Source organism: Pseudochaenichthys georgianus, chromosome 7 (genome assembly GCF_902827115.2).
Source record: "Pseudochaenichthys georgianus chromosome 7, fPseGeo1.2, whole genome shotgun sequence".
Lineage (NCBI taxonomy): Eukaryota > Metazoa > Chordata > Actinopteri > Perciformes > Channichthyidae > Pseudochaenichthys > Pseudochaenichthys georgianus.
Window position 1 is genome coordinate 5,978,412 of NC_047509.1, and position 22,832 is coordinate 6,001,243.

Sequence of the window (22,832 nt, forward strand, 5' to 3'; positions counted from 1 at the left end):
ACATCTAAGCAACCACAGCACAAATATATCCATGAATAAAAATACAAAACCACAAAAAAATACAAATCTTTAAATAAAATTCTTCATGCACATTCTACTTCTGGTTGTAAAGCTTAGGTCAAGGGTCAGGACGGAGATGTCTAAATATTCCTCAATGGTATATCAACCGAATACAAGTCATTCAAACAATGCAGCCGTCCTGACATCCTACAATAGTGACAAAAGATGACTCAGTACAACTCTGAGTACAATATATCTCAACCCTTCATGTGAAGCCATAAGGCTGTTTCGTAATACGTATCAATTGTGATTGTCGTTTTTGGAATGTAAACTGATCGTTGCTGCTTCTGAACAAATAGTTGGCTCTTGCTCCGGGCCAATTGTAAAAGGAGAACATTGGTTTAGCATTGTGGCGCTGTAACTGACAGACTCTTGTTAGAAAAAGGAACAAGAGATATTTTTACCTAGAGATATAGTTAATAACTATATATAGTTAGATGCGTTTTTGGTTTGCTTATCTGCTTGGAAGGGACAGACTACAGGCCCTGGTTTTAGTGAAACTTTGGAAGTGGGAAGGAGGGGCCGTGGAAGAAAATATAACATTTTGGAAATCACCCAGCGGATACACACATTCTTTTTTTAACTTAAAGAAAGAGCCATGGCAATTTCCTTCTTTCCTCAAATGTGTTGCCTACATTTCCCACAATGCAACTGCCAACAGTACTTTTGTATCAATGTAGTTAGACAAAACAAGTCTAAGAAACCCCACAGCGCTGCTACATGAGGGGGATCAGTCTTTAAATGCAACAGGGATCTGGGTCCGATCAGTGCGCTGGGTTCACGTCCTGGTTCTGGTTCTGGTTGAGATTGTTGTTGAGGTTTTGCAGCGCTAGGTGCCGGTGGTGCCGGTGCAGGTGGATGGCGTTCGACTCGGGGATTTCGGCGGGTGCGAACGCGCCGCTGACCTGCGGCATGAACTGTCGGAAGATGCTGACGCTGCCGTGCCAGAAGGTGGGCTGCGGCAGGCGCCCGGCCGGGGTCCAGCAGCGCGTCGTCGGGTCGAACGTCTCCACCACGTCCGACAGCTCGAACGTGTTGTCGTAACCCCCGGAGACGTACAGTTTACCGCCCAGCGCCGACACACTGCCTCCTACATGGACCTGGATGAAAGACACAAGATTGAGAAAAAGAAAATGGAGCCCCAACAAATATGCTGGATTTAGTAATTGAATTCATAAATATATAATACATGTAGTTCTTTATATATGGAGCCCCAAAATGAAGCTTTCCATTAAAACACACACAAGCTGTCTAATAATCACAGTACAGGACATGAATAGACACATCTCATTATCATATGGAATGTTAATAAATGTATGATTAAATACAATCTAAAACTAAAAAGTTGAAATGTTAAAAAAAAAAAAAGTCTAAATAAATTAAGATTTTAACAAATGATTTGTGGTAGGAAAATATTTCTTTAAATATTAAAAAAAAAAAATAGATAATTATTTTCTCTATTTTAATAATTCAACTACAAGTATAATTTGTCTATTTATTGAGCATATTCAGAATCAGAAACAGGTTTATCACCAGGTAGGTTTACACGTACGAAGAATTTGACTTGTCATGGTGCATACATAAAAAATAACATTAAAGAATATTAAAAATAATTAAAAATATAGTAAAATATAGCAGTCTCTACATAGAAATAGAATGGAATAAAATTGAATAGAATTCCATTGAATAATATGATCACATTTGACTGCCTTGTGTCAACTTTGGGGCTAATAGGTTCATGTTGTAAGGGGCAGTCAGTCATATTTTACATTAACAAAGCTTCGAAGTAATAATAGAGATTCAGAAGGCCGTACTGTATTTAGAAAGCTAAATAAACCCGTGACAAGCGGCAGTCGTTCGTGTATTTATGATCATATTTGAATTGACTGCAGTGTCGTTGACCCCTGATTACGGGTCAGAGCTATTAGAGAGCTAACAGGCTAGTTTTAAAGCATGCTAGGGTCGAATGTGAAATACAAACCTGCGTCATCGGACTAATTTTGTCCCACTCGTTCTTTTGAGGATTATAAACATCCACCTCGGCCGAGTCATCCCTGCAAATAGAAACACACCATGGTCAGAGCAGTCATTACTCAGATGTAGACACGCGAACTTCACTGAGGATCGCAACAACAATTTAGGATGGGCCAATGTTTCTTTAGTGAGATGGAGTAATAATGTAACTGTTTTTTTACTCAGAGCCTTTGAATGGTCACTTCTATAACATGAGTAGGATATTTTGTACGGTCATTTTGTATTTAACAAATCACCACATCTTCTATTTCAATAAGCCTTTTTTTGGTCATTTCTCACGGCGGGAAACTGGGCCGTTAGCGCACCCATGTGGTAGAACACCAGAATGAGTGTTCAATAGTTAATATTAGGGAGGCACGATATTGGTTTTTTGAAACCGATACTGATAACTTCCTGCTTCTCAAGACCGATACCCGATAATAATTTAATATATATATATTATCGGGCCGATAATTATCGTGCACCACTAGTTAATATAGTCCACATGCTATTTTTTTTTAAAGCATTTACGAGAAGTGAAAGTACTCAGAGCCTTAACGTAAGTTCTAAAGTGGGAATATAACAATGTTAAAAGGAAACAATTTAAATCGACAAACAACTATTTTCATCTTTAGCAGTTTCACGCTAACTGATTTATTAGTTTGTGAATGTTGTTTTTCTTTAATCTTCTTGGTAATAAAGTAACTGGTAACAAAAGTAATCAAATTGATTGGTGAAGAAGAAGCAGCAAAAAGTGGAAAACATGCACACGAGTACAACTACCTCAAATGTATTTAGATCTGTCCTGGAATAAATAAACTTCGATCATTCTTGATTATCAATATCTGGTCTACAGTTTTAAAGAGGACACAACGCATTTATCCTCCCATGAACACTTCAAATAACCAGTTTACTCTGAACCTACTAAGTTCAAACGTGTAACTGAACACTTCCCTCCTCACCTGATGAAGTAGATGAGGCTTTTGAGCGTCACAGTTTTGGGAGTGAAGGACCAGGGGGGCATCTGCCCGCAGCTGACCAGGGTCCAGCGGTTGGACTCAGCGTCGTAGCTCTGGATGGCCATGGTCTCGTCCCCGGTGAGCGAGCCGATGGCGTACAGCCGCCCGCTGCAGGTGGTGGTGGAGCAGTTGTCCATGGGGTGCAGCATGGGGGGCAGGGCCTCCCAGCAGTCCAGAGCGTGGTCGTAGCGCTCCGTGCTGTCGGACGCCACCACGTACAGCTGGCCCTTCACCACCACGGAGCTGTGGTACTCCCTCGGCTTCAGCATGGGCGCCGCCTCCGTCCACTCGTTCACGCTCGACTTGTAGCGCCACACGCCGTCGTAGAGGCGCGAGCCATCAGAGCCGCCTGGAGGACACGGACATGGTTAATATGCACCGGGGATTCCTCATTTTCTGCTGCGTCATGGTGCATACAAGATTACAATAATAATACATTGGATTTATATAGCGCTTTTCCTAATGCTCAAAGACGCTTTACATAAAATCAGAAACAGTACAACGAAAACAAAAAACAAAACATAAACAGTACTCCTAATGCAAGTGTGAGTAAAGTGTGTGTGTGTGGGGGGGGGGGGGGGGGGGTTGTTGATCAGAGTCTGAAAGCTAGAGTATTCGAGTATTCCAAATCCTCCAATTTAATTATTACAGTTTTATTTTATATTGTATGTGAAGCACAACGTACCATGCTGTTATAGTAACGCTCTGTATCAGCCTTTGAAACTGAAACCATTTTGGGAAGAAAAAAAGAAATGAAATTATAATCATAATGTATCATAAACGTGTGACGATTAGTCGACTAATCGCCTTAATTGAGGGCAGCCCTAAAGTTCTCAAATACGAACATTACACATTCACAAAACGGCCGGTGGAGGTGGCAGATACAGTGTACAATCAAATGAATAGGAATGTAAATAAACACAGGTCGGTATACAGGGATAACAAAGTACATAAATCCTCAAGACATCTGAAAGACCCCCCCCCCCGGTCGTTGGTTTTAATGATCAATACCAACATTCTGTTTCAAAAACTCCATGAAAACTGCCAGCTTTCCTTTAAGTAATGTCTGTTAGGTTTTCTAAAGCAACACATGCCGACAGATCCTTAATGTGGGGGAAACCTCTGAAGCAATTGGAGTCAGGACTCGGAGAGACGATGAGAGCTGGAGCTTTGATGTCAAACACTTGACGGTTTATTTGGAGCGTCGGCCGGAGAATTCACACGACATGTCACGGGCCACGAGTTGACCACACGGTTGAGATGCCACAATCAATTCTGATGACCCCTCCTGTAGCTCCAGGTTTTAACTAGTTCAGAGTGTAAACATCAACATTCTTCAACAGCGAGACCCTGAATCTAACTAGAGCCCTCGTCCATAGGAAAGAACGTGCGCCAGCGGCCTCTAGATGTCCCTGAACAATAAACTATCTCATGTCAGCTTGTGCTCGGTCATAGACTGGCAACAACAATGCGCCCAAGCTGCCCCTCCTTAAGAGAGATAGCAGCAATACCCAAGGCCGTGGACCTAGGCCAAGAAAAAGGAGAAAATGATGAACTGTGTCAAAGATTGAATACCTAAGCAAATGATTCCACAACACTTAATATAGTTATTCATATTTGGTTTGTTCACATTTTACGGACATGGCTAATAGGCACCGGGGGATGTCTCACTTTTTTCTGCATCATGGTGCATAAAAGATGATATTATACGGCAAAGGGAAAAGCTGATTATTCCCATTCCTCCAGGTAATAGGATGTCAGGCTGTGTCTGCTTTCCTCAGGGTATTTGAATACAAATTAAATCCCCTCCACAGGAAATGTAAGACCGTTCTACTCCTTCTGAATAAACATTAGGGTTGGGCAATATGTTTGAAAATTACAATATTATTATGGATATTTTTTACAGTATTTGTATAAATCTCCATATTATACATATAATGGCAAATGTAAAATCCCCAGAAATGATCGAAATGTTAAGTCCAATGAGCGGCGTCCCACTATTTGCCTGCATGCATTACATGAAACAAAAAAACCTGTTTAATACAAACTTAAATGAAAGAAACTCCTCAAAAAAAGTTTGGAATCGTTATTTCAGTCGATTATTCCTCCCCTTTAATAATACCAATTGGTATTGTATTTTATATCGTTGGAAAGCCTGATAAGTCACCTTTACAACGAGGTACAACTTGTAAGGATCGTGCATTCGTGGAATGAGCGGCCCAAAATAATTTGCCAAAATCCCCTGCAATATTCTTCTGTTGGTATTCACTCTCGTTTTGAGCTTCAAGTGCTGGCAGGTGTATGCCAGTCACAGGTGTGTGACTGACACCTGATCACAGGCACAACCGTACCACAGACTCTGATCAGACGGTGAGGAACAGACTGCACATGGCCGGTCTTCGTGCTTATAAGGCTGCCCTTCACCGTCAGGCCCGTTTGCGCTGGTGTCGGCAGCACCGACAGTGGAACCTAAGAATGTGGGGGAACGTCATCTCCCATCTCTCTCACAGGCAAAACAGAACGTGTCGTCATTGAAGGCAATCTCAATGCAGTGAGATATCGGAATGAGATTCTGGAGCCAGTGGCGATCCCATATCTCCAGAATCTGGGACCTAACTCCATCCTGCAGGATGACAACGCTCGCCCCCACAGAGCCAGGATCATCACAGAGTACTTCCAGAATTTGGGAGTGGAGAGGATGGAACGGCCTGCCGTGATTCCAGACCTCAAACCAACACTTGTGGGATCAGCTTGGGCGTGCTGTACGTGCCAGAGGGACCAACGCAACCATGTTGCTGACTTGCGACAAATCCTGGTTGAGGAATGGGATGCCAGTGTGTGACCAGCATGAGGAGCCAAGATGTTGTAAAAAGTGTAAAAATGGCCAATATGTGTTGTTGTTTCCTTATTACTGTGGGAGAGTGCAATCATCCAATCCAACAAGCATCTCAAAACGAGAGTGAATACCAACAGAAGAATATTGCAGGGGATTTTGGCAAATTATTTTGGGCCGCTACCCACACGGTTAGCTGTGTTGCTCATTCCACGAATGCACGATCCTTACAAGTTGTACCTCGTTGTAGAGGTGACTAATCAGGCTTTCCAACGATATAAAATACAATACCAATTGGTATTATAAGGGGAAGAATAATCGACCGAAATAACGTTTCCAAAATTAATTTGTCAAATGTTAAAGTAATATGCAATTCAACGACTCAAAGTCAAGTTCAACGACTGAAAACAGAAATATCCAAGTACAGTAAATGGGCATCTACCGTAGGTATCATCTCAAAACTTGAAACCTAAAAAAAAGCCTGATGTACCTTCATATTTGACATATAAATCTATTATATATAATACAATAGAATAGAATAATGCTAAGCCACCATGTGCTGCTGTTATCACAGAAGTGAGCTTACAGTGTTATATTAGTTTTAAACAGGAGACATATCCCCGATTGAAAGTCTGGGGTTATCCCTCAACGATGAAGATGATGAAGATATTAACCGTACTGCTGTCCTGGCAGCACACCGTGTCCTGCTTACCTTTACTTTGTTCACACAGACACAGAGACCCACTGGCCAAAGAGCCTGCCGTTTATTTATAAGCCCAACGGCCATTTCGTGAGATGAAGGAGCGGAGATGGAAATCGACAGCGTTCACGCTACAGCGACTCTGACACACACACTCTGTTTCCACTGCAGGCTGTCTGTGGACTGATCTTTTGGAATTGGGACACCAGATAAAGAAATCTAACTAAAAGATGGATTACATTATCATCTGTGCTACTGTACATATACAGTCTGTACAGTCTCTGTAATCTATATGGATTTCCTCAATAAGGATATGTATCAAACTAATGTGTTTTCTCAAGTCTGTAGAAAATGAAAGACTTGTAGGGCGGCATATCTCTGCAGCTCCATTCAAAATGATAACCGTTAACATATATATTGTTCTCCCTCGGACTTATTCATAATGGGATTACGATAATGGTTAATGCAGTCCTAAAAGAAAGGTGTTTGGATGACTCACCTGTGACATACATATCGTTTCCGAGGGCTGCTATGCTGTAGCCTCCTCCCAGGTGGTCGGGGAACTCCGCCAGGTACCTCCACTGTCCGGTCTGCGGGTTGTAGCAGTCCACCGTGACCAGCTCGTCACAGTCCTGGTCGCACCCCCCCACCACCACCAGGATCTCTGCGAGCCCCGTGGACGCCCGCGGACGCATCCTGTGGCAGGGCCGGTCGTGGCGGTCGTACTCACAGGACTGGAAGCTGCGAGCCTCGTTCACCATGCGCAGGCAGGTGGGCGACAGGTAGACCAGCGGGTCGCTCTCCACGTGGGCCAGCAGGAAGAACCTCCGGACGAAGGGCAGGCGGATCTGCTGGAGCAGCTCGGGCCAGTAGTGCAGCCTCCTCTTCATGTCGGCCTTCACCCAGTGCACCGCGATCTGATACACCGCCTCCTCCTTGTTCACGCAAAGCTCATCATCCGACATAAACTCCAGGAGGCGCTTCCAAGGCAACCGCTCAAAGTCCAGCCCTTTGGCCAGCTCCATTATGTTTTTGAGGCCAAAGCGGCGAGCGCTGGTGGCCAGCTCTCTGCAGGCGAACGCCTCGGCAAAGTCCTGGATGTCTAAGCAGTTGGTGACGTCCAGCCGCTGCTCCAGGAACGCACAGCAGGCGTCTTTGACCGAGGGGAACTGAAACAGGTCGGCCGTCTTCAGCAGGACGTCCACGTTATCCTGAGTGACGGTGACCCTCCCCGTGTAGCAGAAGTCCACCAGAAGGCCTAAGAGCTCCGCTGACACCTCGTGAAGAACGACTCGGTCCATAGCGCTCTCCTTCAGAGTTCCTGCGAACATCGCTCTGAAGTAAGTGCTGGCGGCGGCCAACACTGTGCGGTGACAGTGGAACTCGCGGCCCTCAGCACACAAAGTCACATCGAAAAACTTTCGCTCTGCACGGAGTTCATGGATCCCCCGCAGCAGGTTGAAGGCGTGGGACGTGTCGAAAAAAGGAAGGGTGGACGGTTGGGTCTGCAACACTGGCTTCTCCATGGCTCCTCTCTCTGGTGTCTCAGTCTCTGGTGGTTGTGGTCAGAATGATGATTTAATCTAAAAACAGATAAACACCAGATAAGATCGATAAATATGCTGATTGTTTTTGTTCATCAAGAAATGATTCGTCTACGTGATATCAAAACATTTGTGAAAAAAACGCATCATTTTCGAAAAGGACGACTTCTCAAATGACTTGTTATTACAAGAAAACGCCAAAAACCCAAACTTCTTTTATTCGACAACCCTTAAGACCAAGAAAAACAGCAAATCCTCACAATTGAGGAACTGGAAGTCTGGATTGTTGTCATTGCTACTTAAAAATGTACAAAGGATTTGAGGATTATCAAAGCAGTTGACGATTACTTTTCCGACGCTTGACGATTCACTTAACTGTTATATAGTGGCAGCACTTACACCATGTAAGCTGTACGAGTCAAACACAAATGTATACATTACACAGTGGTCTTTAATGGTAAGGGAATAGAGAAATAGTTATTATAATGTTCAACAACTAATCATTAAGTATCAATATAAAAAAACAAAGATCAAAAACAGAGAACTTACATTTCTACAACCTCATTTCCTTCAGTGGTTACTTTAAGAATGTATACAACCAAACATGTGGTAGGCAATGTAACAGACCACTGACAGAAACACATTAGGAACTTCTGAAACCCTAAATCGTGTTATTTCCTACCTGATGAGCCCCTCCAGGCACGTTTGTCTAGAAACTACGATAGCGAAGCTCAGCGCGACTCTGGATCTGAATCTCACCGTGTTTTAGATACAGAGCTCGCTTGTGCTCAGGAGCTATAAATACACCGGCAGTGTCCATTTCCAGGCATGAGTGGGAGGGATTTGGGGAGAACACCTAACATGCTGGGGGCTGAGAGTGTAACCCCCCCCCCACCCCCCACTGGTATGTCTCTGTGGTGACTAAGTAAGTGAGAGGAGCCAGCTGAGCAACGCAACAAAACAAAAAGCTTCCTGTCACAATATTCTTTCAGGTTACCCACGAACTCGCAGTGCAGAGGAGATGCTCCGACCACAGCTGACAAACACGGTTACAACTGTACTCTGATTCGGCCCCTAGTTTATTTGTTGTTTTGTTTGTCTGATTGTTTTGTTTTGACTGTTTTTAGTTTACTCCTGTTTTTCTGTAAAGCGAACTTGGGTCCCCTGAAAGCCGCTATATAAATCCAAGTTATTATTATTAAGATAAGACTGTAAGATAAGAAACTGTGAATATCACAACTATTCAAAATAAGTCATAGACTTACATTAAAGTGGACCTATGCTATATTTGAAACATATATTGTAGGGCCATACCTTTATAAAACATGTCTGTGACATTTTTTTCAAAATACCAAACAGATCATGCATTTTAGCCATGCCTCATTTATACATACTTCCGCCCCATAGGACCTTATTTCGGAAAAAGTATGTATTGAAGTCAATGGAGAGAGAAATATCATCTTTCGATCCCGTTTGAATTGTGCCATGAATTACACATATGATGTTTGTCAATCTTAAAAAATAATGTCCATGTCAAAAAAGTCACAGTTTGTCGTAAAACCGTTGAAATATAAGACTATGAAAAATACGCAACTAGAAAGACTACAAATCCCAGAATCCCGGACCTGCATGCTGGCTCTTACGGAACCGACTAACTCCCCTTGTGTGTATGTACAGCTCTCAACATGCCCAGACTTGGAGTAATTTTCACCTCTTTTAATATTTTTCTCCTCATTCTGATAGAAAGAAGTGAGATGTGCCAACGTGACGGCCATCTTGGTGTGTGGTGCGAGATGGGAGATGTAGTTCATTGAGTGTTTCACACAAAAAAAAGTGTTACTTCACAGTTTTACCACACATTTTTTTTTTTTTGACTTGCAAAATTATCTTGTAAATTGACAAACATCATATGTGTAATTCGTGGCACAATCTAAACGGGATCGAAAGATAATCTTTCTCTCTCCATTGACTTCAATACATGCCTTTTCCGAAATAAGGTCCCATGGAAGTGCCCCGGAAAGGGAGGGACTTCGCCTCTCTGTTTTTGCAAGGGCTGATTCTGCTTGTGTGGCAGACTACAGCGCCACTTACAGGCCTGGCATATGTACTACAGCGTCTCCAGCGCTTTCGAGCGGTCTCTCATTCCCCTGATAGGTGGAGAGTTGCTCATATAGGCGGAGCACCCCTTTTCTGACGTCAGAAAAATTCAAATAATAATCAGCTCCATTGCAGCCCCGTTTTTAGAGACTTGGGTATGGAGGAAAAGAGAGAGGGTTGTGTTTCCTGACACTTGGTGAGTTCCCTGACACACCGGGGACACGGATTCATGTATAAAAGACGTACAAAAGTGCATTTTGCATGATAGGTCCCCTTTAAGTTGGCTACATGCCAACCCATGCCACATGCCAACATCACAAAAGGATGACTTTTGTGGAAGCTAAACTTTAAACAATAAGACAAAAACTAACTACGTAATTAGAATTGGGTAATATGGAGAAAACCGATTATTAGGGATGCACGATATTGGGTTTTTGATACCGATACCGATAACTTTCTGCTTCTCAAGACCGATAACAAAAAAATAATTACGCCACTAATTATTTTAACGCATGTGTATTTTTTTCCCTCATCCGCCCCGTAGTTTCAGAGCGCATCGAGTTTAAAATACCATCTACAAACTGATGCTGACAGCCCGCTCCTGCCGCCCGTTTGTGGCAGACCACACTTCCACGCTCACCGGCAGGCACCGACTGGCCATCGGGAGGACCGGGAGGGTGTGTGTATGTGTGGCCCGAGCGAGCAAGAGAGACCTTACGTGCATTGTTGTTGTTAGCATCTGGTGCTAGCTATCTGCGCTAACGGATATAAGGAGCTGTTTAAATGAAAACAGAGGAGCGACATTTCGCCACAACTGCGCCGAGCACTTGACTTGATGCAGGAAGCCAGACAGCGGGACATTGTACGAAAAGTCAGCACACTCAGCTCTGATACATGAACATGATTGCAGCTTCCAGGCAGCTCCGGTTCGAGCATATGCCTTGAGTTGCACATAGCTCCAACGCACGCACGCACGCACGCCGAGTGAAAAACAAGCGCCCCTCATCCCAATCCACCCACACCGCAGTACTTGTTTCTTTTTTTTAATCCAAAAAATATATTGTATATTATCGGGGCTATTAATACTGGTATCGGGTTTATCGGGATGACGTCATAATTCCTAATATCGGACCGATAATTATCGGGCCGATAATTATCGTGCATCCCTACCGATTATAACAATCACTTTTATCAAATGTCAATATCAATATTGTGACGATGTTGTAGGGTTAACCATTGATGCTTTCACATAAATCACTACAATTTTTGAAAATGTTAAGAAATAATGATAGCTAATATGGATATAATGACTTAGCGGGAATAAGCTAATATTAAAACAACTACAACAGTTCAGATAATGACATTACTTAACTGTTATATAGTCTTAACAACCAGGGAAAGACAACAATCATGCAATATTATGATATCTAGCCTCAGTTCACGATATTGATTTAATATCAATTTACTGCCCATCCCTCCAAGTAATTGTCAAAGCACCGAGCAAGATTGAAATGCAACACTAACTGCGCAGCCAAGCAAATAGTGGTTCCTGCCATATTTGCACATATTTAAATCCGGTAAGAGATGTATATTTAAGGCAAAGACTTGCAAATGAGCCTAAATGCAAAATCTGTCCATGCAGATACACAGCATACACACCATAATGACAAACACACTGACTCACAAGCTGAAAAGAATAGCAGACACACGCTGTCGCAGATGGTAAATATAACATACAGTAGAAGAATCAACAAAAACACTTGAACAAGCAAGACCCAAGTTCCCACTGCCGGAGTATCAACCCGCATCAAAGGCTCATCTTGGATTATTATTGGAGATGACCATTCTTTTCCTAAAATACACAGGTATCTCCTTACAGAGATTAGTTTAAAGGTTGTAATAAAGCTCCTGTCCTCTGCCCAAAGAACTCAGCACACATTGCTCACATGGGTTCAACAATGCAGCGGAGTACAGTGCAGATACCGCAGAGGTATCTGCTCTCCTGAAGGGCAGACGGGCCGCAGTCACAAGCCTGGAAAAACAACTAACTTCTGTGTAAGTGATTGCTTTTAACGTACGTGGGAGGGGGTAATGACATTTCCCTACATAGTACCCTTTCATTCAGTCATGTATTCAATGTCTTCCTCCCACTGGCCTCTGTAACAAAGACTGAAAGACTGGAGCAATAATTATAACATCTGGTCTCCATCTTCATGTTTAAGCAGTTATCTTTTCCTGCACATTCACACCCAGATGAAGCTTAGCTAAACGCTCCAACAGTCGCAAGTACTGAGCAACTTCCAATCGATGTGTTTACCAGCCAGACACAAGAATAGCGTGCAGAGATTTATGCTCTCGGATGAAGGAGAGATGAGAGGGAGGGAAATAGTCGAGGTGTGGAAACAATGTCCCTGCTATGAGAGACGAGGACATAGCGATCAGTGTGACAGACAGCATATGACATACACAGCTATAAGGGGAAAAGGGACCCTATGGCGCGTTTCATCTCGACTCTATCAGTACAAGCTGGGCTACACTCATGACCAGCAGGTATATGTTCAGGACAACAAGACTCAGGGGAATAAAATGCTGTTAGTCAGAGGACTTTAGTAACATCCTGAAGGGAGGGAGGGGAATGTTATTTTATATTCCCTGAAATGGTTGCAGAGGGGGTCTATTCCTGTATTTTGTAGCCTTTATTTAACCAGGTGACAATCCCATTGAGATCAACGATGTCTTTTTCAAGGGAGACCGGCAACACATTGGTTACACATACAAACAACAGAAAACAAAAAGGACATCAATACAACATAATTACAGGGGTATACATTAGCAAACTATTCACAATGATAAATATTCATATTTGGGAGCCATGTTACTAGTTTATTGGTAGACAAGCAAATGATGAGAAGTGCTGTTACAGGGCGTATGCAGGGATCCTGAGGTCAGATGTAAGACCTTTTTTAAGACCCTTTCCATACATTTTAAGACCTCATTGCCACTTGGAGTTCTAACCGGTTACCTTGGCGACACACTTTACCTCACATTGACTATATACAGTATTGATTGTCCTTCCTCCTTATCTTCCAACCATTTGGACGCAGACTTGCATTTCCCCATAACGATGTTGCTTAGCAACCGGCGTAAACGGACCGTCGTCTTGCGCTATCAAGCAGTGAGCGTGCGATGTCCTGTTCAGATGACGTCAAACCCAACGGGATGCCATCAATAAACTTCACAGAATCACACTACACACCTACGCCATGATTACATTCAGGCAGACTGTAGAACACAACCTCTTTGGACACTTTATATACTTATTGAAAACAAGCTACAAAATGCCATTTAATACTTTTTAATAGCCTTAATTTTCGCTAAATTGTTTATCAACTTTGAATACTTTTTAAGACCCCGCGGACACCCTGTGTTAATAGTAATAGTTAACTGCGACTAATTTAACCTACTAAAGCCGAGTTAAAACATCCAGCAGATAAGTGAAATGCTAGCCTCTTGGTTAAGTTAGCATGCTGGCATTTGCATTCAGAACCAAACACAAATTACAGCTGAGACTGATGCGAATGTCATTTACCTTATTTTAGTCATCAGGTAAACTATTTGGGTTTAAAACAAAGTGTTGGTCAAAATATTTACCTGATTATTGCCCTAGATTAAAATGTACGAGGGTCTGCAAAATGTTTTAAAATTCTTTGGGGGAAATGAATGTAAAAACCAAAATGTATGGCAATCCATCTGATGGATATTTCACACAAAAAACATCAACCTCAAGGTGGCACTTGAGGAAATGATCAGGCGATCACTTAAAGGTCACCTATTATGCAAAATCCACTTCTTCATGTCTCTTCTACATCAACATGTGTCCCCTCTTCTTCATGTCTCTTCTTCATCAACATGTGTCCCCTCTTCTTCATGTCTCTTCTACATCAACATGTGTCCCCTCTTCTTCATGTCTCTTCTACATCAACATGTGTCCCCTCTTCTTCATGTCTCTTCTACATCAACATGTGTCCCCTCTTCTTCATGTCTCTTCTACATCAACATGTGTCCCCTCTTCTTCATGTCTCTTCTACATCAACATGTGTCCCCTCTTCTTCATGTCTCTTCTACATCAACATGTGTCCCCTCTTCTTCATGTCTCTTCTACATCAACATGTGTCCCCTCTTCTTCATGTCTCTTCTACATCAACATGTGTCCCCTCTTCTCCATGTCTCTTCTACATCAACATGTGTCCCCTCTTCTTCATGTCTCTTCTACATCAACATGTGTCCCCTCTTCTTCATGTCTCTTCTTCATCAACATGTGTCCCCTCTTCTTCATGTCTCTTCTACATCAACATGTGTCCCCTCTTCTTCATGTCTCTTCTACATCAACATGTGTCTCCTCTTCTTCATGTCTCTTCTACATCAACATGTGTCCCCTCTGTGGAAAGAGACTCTGAAAGTTTCAGGAACAAAGTTTCTCTCTCTTTTTGATCCATTTCTATAAAAACCTGTCTGAAAATGAGCTGATCAGATTTTGGCCACTTTATGATGTCATAACGATTTTTTTTGCTTGTGTAACCATTAGCCAATCAGCAACCAAGGTAACCCCCACCACACCTTATCACCTGAAACTCCTCCTAGAGTACCAATAGGACTCCCAGCAGCTTCTACTGAAGCCAGTCCCCAACTCCGGGGACTTCGGGCGGCAGTATGCGCCGTGAAGTTGTTTGCAGCCTGCCAGTAAACCCAAAGCAGAAGAAGACGAAGTGATGTCAGCGGCTCATTTGCGTAATCTTCCCTTAAAGTACTCCGGTGTGAACGCGATTGGTACTTAGTGCCCTGGGGTAATAAGTGCCGGGGCACTAAGTACTGCAAAGTACTGCAAAGTACTGCAAAGTACGCGGCTATGGTGTTCTTGTTAACCAAATCTCTCTTAGAGGGGCGTGGGGAGGGGCTCCTTATTTTCATCTAAAGTAACACCCAGAGAATCAGCACTTAGGAAACAGGGCTGAAACAGAGGGGATTATGGGTAATGCTGCAATGATCTGTTTGGTGCCAAACACTTCAGAGACATGTTCTGTATATATCTGAGAGCTATAATATATTGATGACAAACAGCATAATAGGGGACCTTTAATACAAAAGAGTTCATCTTCTGGGGGCCTCATAATAAACCATTGCGTATTTGCTGATATATTTGAGTATGGACCCACGAAGATGTCCAAAAATAATGTAGAAATCCAAGCATCATCTACTAAAATACATCTTGATGTATTCTCTGCAATGAGCCACAGCTCCATAAAACCATGAAGCTTCCAGAAGAGTCTGAGTATTCAGGGAGTAGCACATGTTTGTTCAGGAGCTGCTCTGAGCATGTGAGGAGGGTAAATGAAAAACAAGCTCAGTTTACTGGAAGCTGTTTACAGTGAGTTCTCCATCTCCTGGTTATATACTAGCATTGCCACATACTGGTGTGACGGTGCCATTACCACCAAAGACAATTTGCATACAGGCTCCAATTCTGTTTTGCATTTGTGTCAAGTCAATATCAGTCATCACAAGAGTTGAATAGCTCTACTGTGTACAGCATTCCCATGGCTTCTCATATTGAATATCTTAGTTTGCAAGTGTTAGGATAAGGCTAATTATGCATGACAGAACATATCACAAGAAGCACATAGCAGTAGCACATCTGTATACAGACGTATGTACATCCAGCTGTTCAGAGTTAAACTTGTGTTATTTCTATTTATACTGTTACTCCATGTTTATGTTTTTTTTTTTAAATTTGTAATCTTATTATCCTTGTGTTTATTCTCATGTTGACTATCTGTGTTTCTCTCTTATTCTGTTGCTGCTAGAACACCTGCATTTCCCTAGCATTGCAAGACAATTTGCATACAGCCTCCAATTCTGTTTTGCATTTTTGTCAGTCATCACAAGAGTTGAATAGCTCGACTGTGTACAGCATTACCATGGCTTCTCATATTGAATATCTTAGTTTGCAAGTGTTAGGATACAATCAAAAGTCAAAGTCAGCTTTATTGTCAAGAATTCTACATGTTGTGCATCCGGAAAGCTCGAAATATCGTTTCTCGAGGTCCTACAGTCCGACATATATACATCAAACAACAACAAAAAAACAAAAAGGGCCTAGATAACCGGGGTATACAGTTTAAAATGTTAATAATATGTTAAAGTGTTCAGCGGAGATGGCAGAAAAGTGACTGGTGCTGGATGAGGAAGGTTGGTTTTGTGTGTGCGTGTGTGTGTGTGTGTGTGTGTGTTAGGCTGCGGCCAAACGAGGACGAAAACGGCTAAACGCATAGGATTAACGCAAACGCAAACAAGCTTCCGTCCACACGCAATAGTTATCCGGATAGTGTCTGTCCACACGAGACCGCTCCGTTTAGCTCCAACCGCTGGAGAAGCTGCAGTACATATGCCGAGCCTGTACGTGGCGCTGTAACTTCCTCCACAAAAGCAGCGAAGAAGCATGGTTGTCATGGTTGCCCTTCTGTTTATTCTCCGAGGTGGGGGCCGAGGGAACCGGGCAGCGTTTTTCGCCAGTCAACGTGTATTAAAGTTTAAATCTTCCGGACAAAATTATAAAAGTGCCGGTCAAAGGTCTTCTTTGTTATTTATTGAGCTTTAAAACAAATGAATAACGACTCTATATAATTAGAGCCGGGACTCGATTAAAAAAATTAATCTAATTAATTAGAGGCTTTGTAATTAATTAATCGAAATTAATCGCATTTTTAAAAATCGCATTTTTAAGCACAGGGCCATCTAAGCTAATTTACAGATGGCCCTGAGCCCAATAGAGATTGCCCTGAAAAATGCACGCGGACGAAATGGCACGAAGGGTTTGGGGGGCCTTCCCCTAGACATTTTTTAATGTTTGCAGGTCTTAGATGCTGTCTGGTGCATTCTCTAGACTGAATTATAAAATGAACCACCACAATATTATATTGTACAATTTCAATTGTATTCTTCATTTCACTTGTTTGTTTGTTCTTGTTTGTGTTTGCTCGCTTGCATGCCCTGCATAGCTTTAAGAAATACTTAAGTTGTTGGTCAAAACACTTTCCATCTGATGAAGGCAAATGCCTTCCCAGATGGAAAAAAGTAGAAAACATTACATTCAGTTATAACTGCCAAAACAAACATTATTTACACTATTATGGCCCCTGTTAAAAATGTTTGTAATGTTAACTACTGTAAGTTGGTCGAACGAATGTCTCCTCATCCGGAAGCTGACCGAGCAGACCCGAGCAGCAGTCGAGAGGAGCCGAGCGCATCCGCGAAGCACACGTCAGAGTTCCCGTTAGCCGGAAAATCTAAATATCTTCGGTCAAAATAATTTCCCTTTAGAGCAATACCGCTTCAGTTGCGCCACTTATGTGACAGACAAGAAGAGTATGTGACAGACAAGAAGAGGATGTGACAGACAAGAAGAGTATGTGACAGACAAGAAGAGTCAACTCTAATGTCTAACACGTAATGTGGAGAAAGAGATGTCCTGGATGGGTTGATTGTGCGTTGATCTGTTGGTAATGCCTCGGGGTTCCGGTGGGCATGTAAACACATGCATAATGCTGCGCTATACTTTGTGGCCTCACCCGGTTGCATAGCGACGCTTATTGTTCAGGTGTCTTTTAATAAGCAGGTAGTCTATCATTAGCTAGAACTAGCTGCATCTGATCGATATGGACATAAACGCGAGTGAAGTCTGATCTGACGGGAGAGAGAGATCAGCTGCAGCGGTGAGCGGACAAAACACACACTTCAGGTTAGAATATCACACGTAGCTATTTTAATGACCTCTCAAACTACCGTAACTATTTATAGATATGTTTAGTTTCACTGTCGGGTCCCTCATTACTGGATCCGCGAGCTGCATGATACTGGCATGATAGATTGCCCGATGGGGCACCCAGCAGGTGAGGCTTCATTGCCCGAGCTAAATACTAGATGGCCCCGGGCCATCGGGCAGTCCTTAATGTCGAGCCCTAATCCAGTGAGCCAGGGAGGTGGTTGTTCTCTCAGACGTGGACTTACTTATCCTGGCCCTGAAACCAGTCATCTGGTTGAGTGTGGGTTGGGTCAGGGTGTGGTTCCTTGCACTCGGAGTCGGGCTAACGTCCACGCTAGCTGCTACATGCTTTGCATTTAGGTGATACTTTAGGCTTGATGTGCTGCGGTGATATGCAAATTCTTTTTTGCATAATTTGCACACAACCGTGCTCTTGTCGACGCTTCCATCCGTCCGTTTTTTTAAAACAAAATGTCCCATCCACGGGGCCGACCAAAGCGGTCTCATCAGCTTGTTCGTTCATGTTTGACTATTGTTCACCGTGGTTTGTTGTTGTTTGAAGTCCCATGCTGAAGTCATGAACGTTAGTTGGTGCTCCAGTATAATCGGTACGCCTGAAACTCATCCAGTGAGAAACGTTCCGCTGTGCAAAAATAAGTGCGATTAAAGTGCGATTAAAATGCGTTAATTTTTTTAACGCGTTAATTTTTGTGTAATTAATTAATCTTAATTAACGCGTTAAAGTCCCGGCCCTATATATAATATAATAATAAAATACACGGAGCCTCTCTTTTTCCTCCCTCTCTTCGGACAGCATCAGTGTCTGTCTCATGCAGCAGCTGATCTAGTAATGAGTGACCCGGCCGACAGTAAAAATAAACATATTTATAACTAGTTTAGGGAGTTTGAGAGGTAATTAAAATAGCTAAGGGTGATGATCTGACTTGAAGTGTGTGTTTTGCTGCAGCGGGAGGAGCTGCAGGTGAGCAGAGCTGCGTGTCTCCGTCCTGTCAGATTAGACTTCACTCGCGTTTATGTCCATATCGAGAGAAAGATAAATAATCTGAATTCAGTGTGCAGTTTACTTTGACGCGGGGTGAGCAGCAGAGGTGGGGAGAGGCCGTTGGACCCCCCAGAGCGTTGTGTATGCCGTTCTATCCACCTTGGGACCCGTTATCGTTTTCTTCGTCGTTTAGTGCCGTATTCGGTCGTCCTCGTGTGGCCGAACAGTCTATATGACACTAAACAGTAACGCAAACGACCGTTTTCGTCCTCGTGTGGCCGCAGCCTTAGAGTCCAGGACCATTTGGGGCAGGGGAGAAAGGTCGGAGGCAGGGTGGAGAGTTCAGGGGAGAGATGTCAGAGGGAGGGAGAGAGGGAGGTAGAGAGGGGAGGGAAGCCACCTATACAGTACATGACAGAAAATATGAAAAGTAGCACATCATCTAGATCATGTTTTTGAACAGTGCTCAGATGATTGCGTTGTAGGGGCAGAACGTGGTGGGCTATCCCCCTCAGATCCCCCTCAGTGGGGCGGCTGCTCTGCCTGCTGTCGCTCTGGGCCGCTGGGACATGACGTTTCTAATTCTCCACAGCTGAGCCTGGCCATAAAAAGGCAAACACCCCACATCCCCCTCATGAGACATTGCCACTGTATGTACTAGGCAGGGCCGATTTTTGGTATAGGGCACCAGATCTGGGGGGCGCTGCGCTGGTAGCTCTGGGAGGGAAAAAACATTTTTGACCGTTGGCGCTCATCGTAATTTTCCGCCTTGATGTAACAACATTCATAATTAAGTAAATGTAACACCCTTTTCACCCCGGTTACACTTTCCATTTGCCCTGTACGATGGGCGCTGTAAGTGATGAAAGTGGGGGATGTTGGCCTGCAGCTCACAGCCAAAGTGCGAGCGAGCGAGGGAGAGAGAGAGAGAGAGGGCGCACCGGTACCGGCGCTGTGGTTATTAGAATCTGGTGCTAGCTGCGCTAACGGATATAAGGATATAAGAAGTAGATGTTTCTACAACCAGGGTGGAGGAGAGCTCTCCTGTCAGACTGAGAGGCTCAGTGAGGTAAAGGAGTAAAGGAGTGTTTAGATAAGTTAATTTGAGTCTAAGTTATCTCAGTGGGTCTCAAACGTTTTGACCACAAATTATGTAAACACATATTTCCAAGGCACTCCTTTATAATTATTAGGATAAATAAAAACACATTTGAAATCATTCCAATGTATACTATAGGACAGTAATCCAAACATATCGTTTAAAGTTGGAGAGATACAAAAATATGCATAAATAAATAAATATTAACTGGTAAAATAAGATATGAATGAACAACAAAAATAAAATAAGTGACATTTTTATTGTTATTTGTTATTGGCTATGGCAGGTTATTGGTTATGTTCACATACTTATTTGATTATTAAAATGTAAACCGATCTTTTTCATATGGGTGTTTTAGAGTTGTACCTCCTAGATCAGTCTCTAGTAATTGTATGCTCAAAGCGCACCAGATTGAACCATTTTAAAACAAATCTTCCCGGGGGGGCATACCCCCGGACCCCCCTGGAGGATGTGACGTCCACCCCCCAATTAAAACAAGCTCATACAATACTGAATACATTTGAAGCCATTTTGACGTATATTACCTATGTCAACAAGTTTCTGTTTTTGTAGTGTATTTGCTTTTTGTAGAGATTTTTCATTTATTCTTTACATATAAAATCTCGCCTAGGGCAGCAAATTGGCTAGAACCGGCCCTGTTACTAGGCCTCAAGAGCCTTTCTTGTGCTGACACATAGAAACAAATTGGTGGGGCACACTTTGCACGCACACACACTAAAAAATTCCATGCGCTCCGCGCTCACATTATGCTGGGCCCACGTGCCTTAGCACCGCTGCTATGACTCCATCCTAGGGGAAACACTGGTACTTATTTTTGCAGCTACTAGTAGTTTCACTTGAATACATAAAAATGTATACTGTCTTATAGTTGCAATAGAGTATGTGAACACTGATGTTTAGCTATTTATACTATAGCCAAATATGTATTTTCTACTTCTTCCACTACTGTGCCCTGCTCAATCTCGAAGTCAGTGAACCCCCCCATCAGGTCATGTATATCTTTTTGAGACGGAGCTACAGTCTGTCACGCTGCCAAGGGAATAAAGCAGCATGTTACTCTTTAATCTGGCATTGGGAATGCAGTCAAGAGAACATTTTAGTGCCACACTGAAGGCTTGTTTCAAGTCATAAAACCACCAGGGATAATTTCAAATACCAAGATATGGGCTCCTTCATCTGACCCTGCATTCTTCTCATTCCGGTACCAAGATTTACAGATTAAAGTTATAATCAGTGGTTAGAAAATGACTCAAACCTTATCTTTTCAAATAAAAGTAGCAATCTTACAAGTATAAGACTAGCATCCACACTTTCACTTAAGCAATAACACGAGTGGACTAGAAGCAGAGGTGGGAGAAGTACTCAAATTGTGTACTAGAGTAAAAGTAGAAGTACTCAGATCTTGTACTTGAGTAAAAGTAGAAGTACCAGAGTATAGGGAATACTCTGTTACAAGTAAAAGTCCTGCATTCAAAATTGTACTCAAGTAAAAGTACAAAAGTACGAGCATCAAAATAAAGTACCAAAAATAAAAGTAGTCATTGTGCAGAATGGTCCATTTCATAATAATATATATATGATATGTTTTGATTGTAATTATTGATGCATTAAATTATGGAGTAGAAGTACAATTTTACAGTACTTGAGTACATGTACCGAGTTGTAAAAACATGGAAAAACTGATGTAAAAGTGCCTCAAAAGTGTGCTTGTTTACAGTATGTGAGTAAAGGTACTGACTGAGTAACATTCCACCTCTCGTAATAATAAATCGTATGCATCCTCAGTATGCTCCATACAAGTCCATATACTGACACTGAGGCTCCAGAGAGGAGACATGTCTCTCTTCAATGCCATGTTTGGCCTGTGAGACTATAGATGCTAATGCTAAAGCTTAGCACAGATACAAAGCCACAGATGAAGCGTCACTAAACGCTAATAACAACAAGAACAACAATAACAACAACACAGCTCAAGAACGGAAAGTGCTGCAACTTCTGTGCACGTTATTTTGCGGTCGGACATGATGTAACGCTACTGTCTGTCTTTCCTCCACTTGGACGAGAATAACCTTAAAAATAAGCAGATTAAGTAAACTCACCAGTGTTTGCCTCCAAAGATGTTGATGATTTTAGAGAGAATAGCGGGTTAATAACGTACAAGTTGAGGTGTAATTAAAGTTTGAATGCGGGGATGTCTCATGATGTCTTCGGCCTCTGCTGCGCCATGATACCGTCACTGTACAATATGGTGCTTTCACGGGCTGTCGGAAATATGAGAGTTAACACGCAGACAATTCTTGGTCGGCAGGGGAAGTGGCTAAATCATGCAAAACTGATTTAAAATAGAGATTAGGCTGTTGTGTTGAACTGGGAACTGCATGCAATACATTAATCCTGGTGTATGAGGTTCATTTCAAAATGTGTTTTGTTGATGTTTGCCATACTGTAGAGTGACTCAAAAGCCTATCCTAAACATTGTCTACCTTTTTATACAACATTGCTGTTTTATGGTAAATTCAAGCACAGCTAGTCGACAAACCACAACCATGACTACTATTTCAATACCACTAGCACCATAACTACTACTATTAATATACACTGAAAAAAATATAAACGCAACACTT

At 42.6% G+C, this 22,832-nt stretch overlaps 1 protein-coding gene across 2 annotated transcripts; it reads right to left on the bottom strand.

The window, feature by feature from the left end:
- Positions 1–56: 56 nt before the first annotated feature.
- On the bottom strand, positions 57–22,445 carry klhl21 (kelch-like family member 21). 2 transcript variants are annotated; one of them, XM_034086939.2, is made up of 5 exons: positions 22,308–22,445; positions 7,125–8,208; positions 3,036–3,441; positions 2,042–2,114; positions 57–1,160 (listed from the first exon to the last, which is right to left on the bottom strand). In XM_034086939.2, the coding sequence occupies exons 2-5, from the start codon at positions 8,149–8,151 to the stop codon at positions 825–827; spliced, it is 1,842 nt and encodes a 613-aa protein (XP_033942830.1). In that variant the 5' UTR covers positions 8,152–8,208; positions 22,308–22,445; the 3' UTR covers positions 57–824. The 2 variants fall into 2 exon arrangements, with proteins under 2 accessions (XP_033942830.1, XP_033942829.1); XM_034086938.2 differs by lacking the exon at positions 22,308–22,445 and adding an exon at positions 8,852–8,938.
- Between the last annotated feature and the right edge of the window lie 387 nt (positions 22,446–22,832).

Bases quoted from the DNA above. Each gene is read 5' to 3' on its own strand.
- klhl21 (XM_034086939.2), bottom strand. From the start codon at position 8,151: ATGGAGAAGCCAGTGTTGCAGACCCAACCGTCCACCCTTCCTTTTTTC. The intron at 3,442-7,124 runs GTGAGTCATCCA...CGTGTCCTCCAG, and splicing joins AAACGATATGTATGTCACAG to GCGGCTCTGATGGCTCGCGC. The intron at 1,161-2,041 runs GTTTGTATTTCA...TCTTTCATCCAG, and splicing joins AAATTAGTCCGATGACGCAG to GTCCATGTAGGAGGCAGTGT.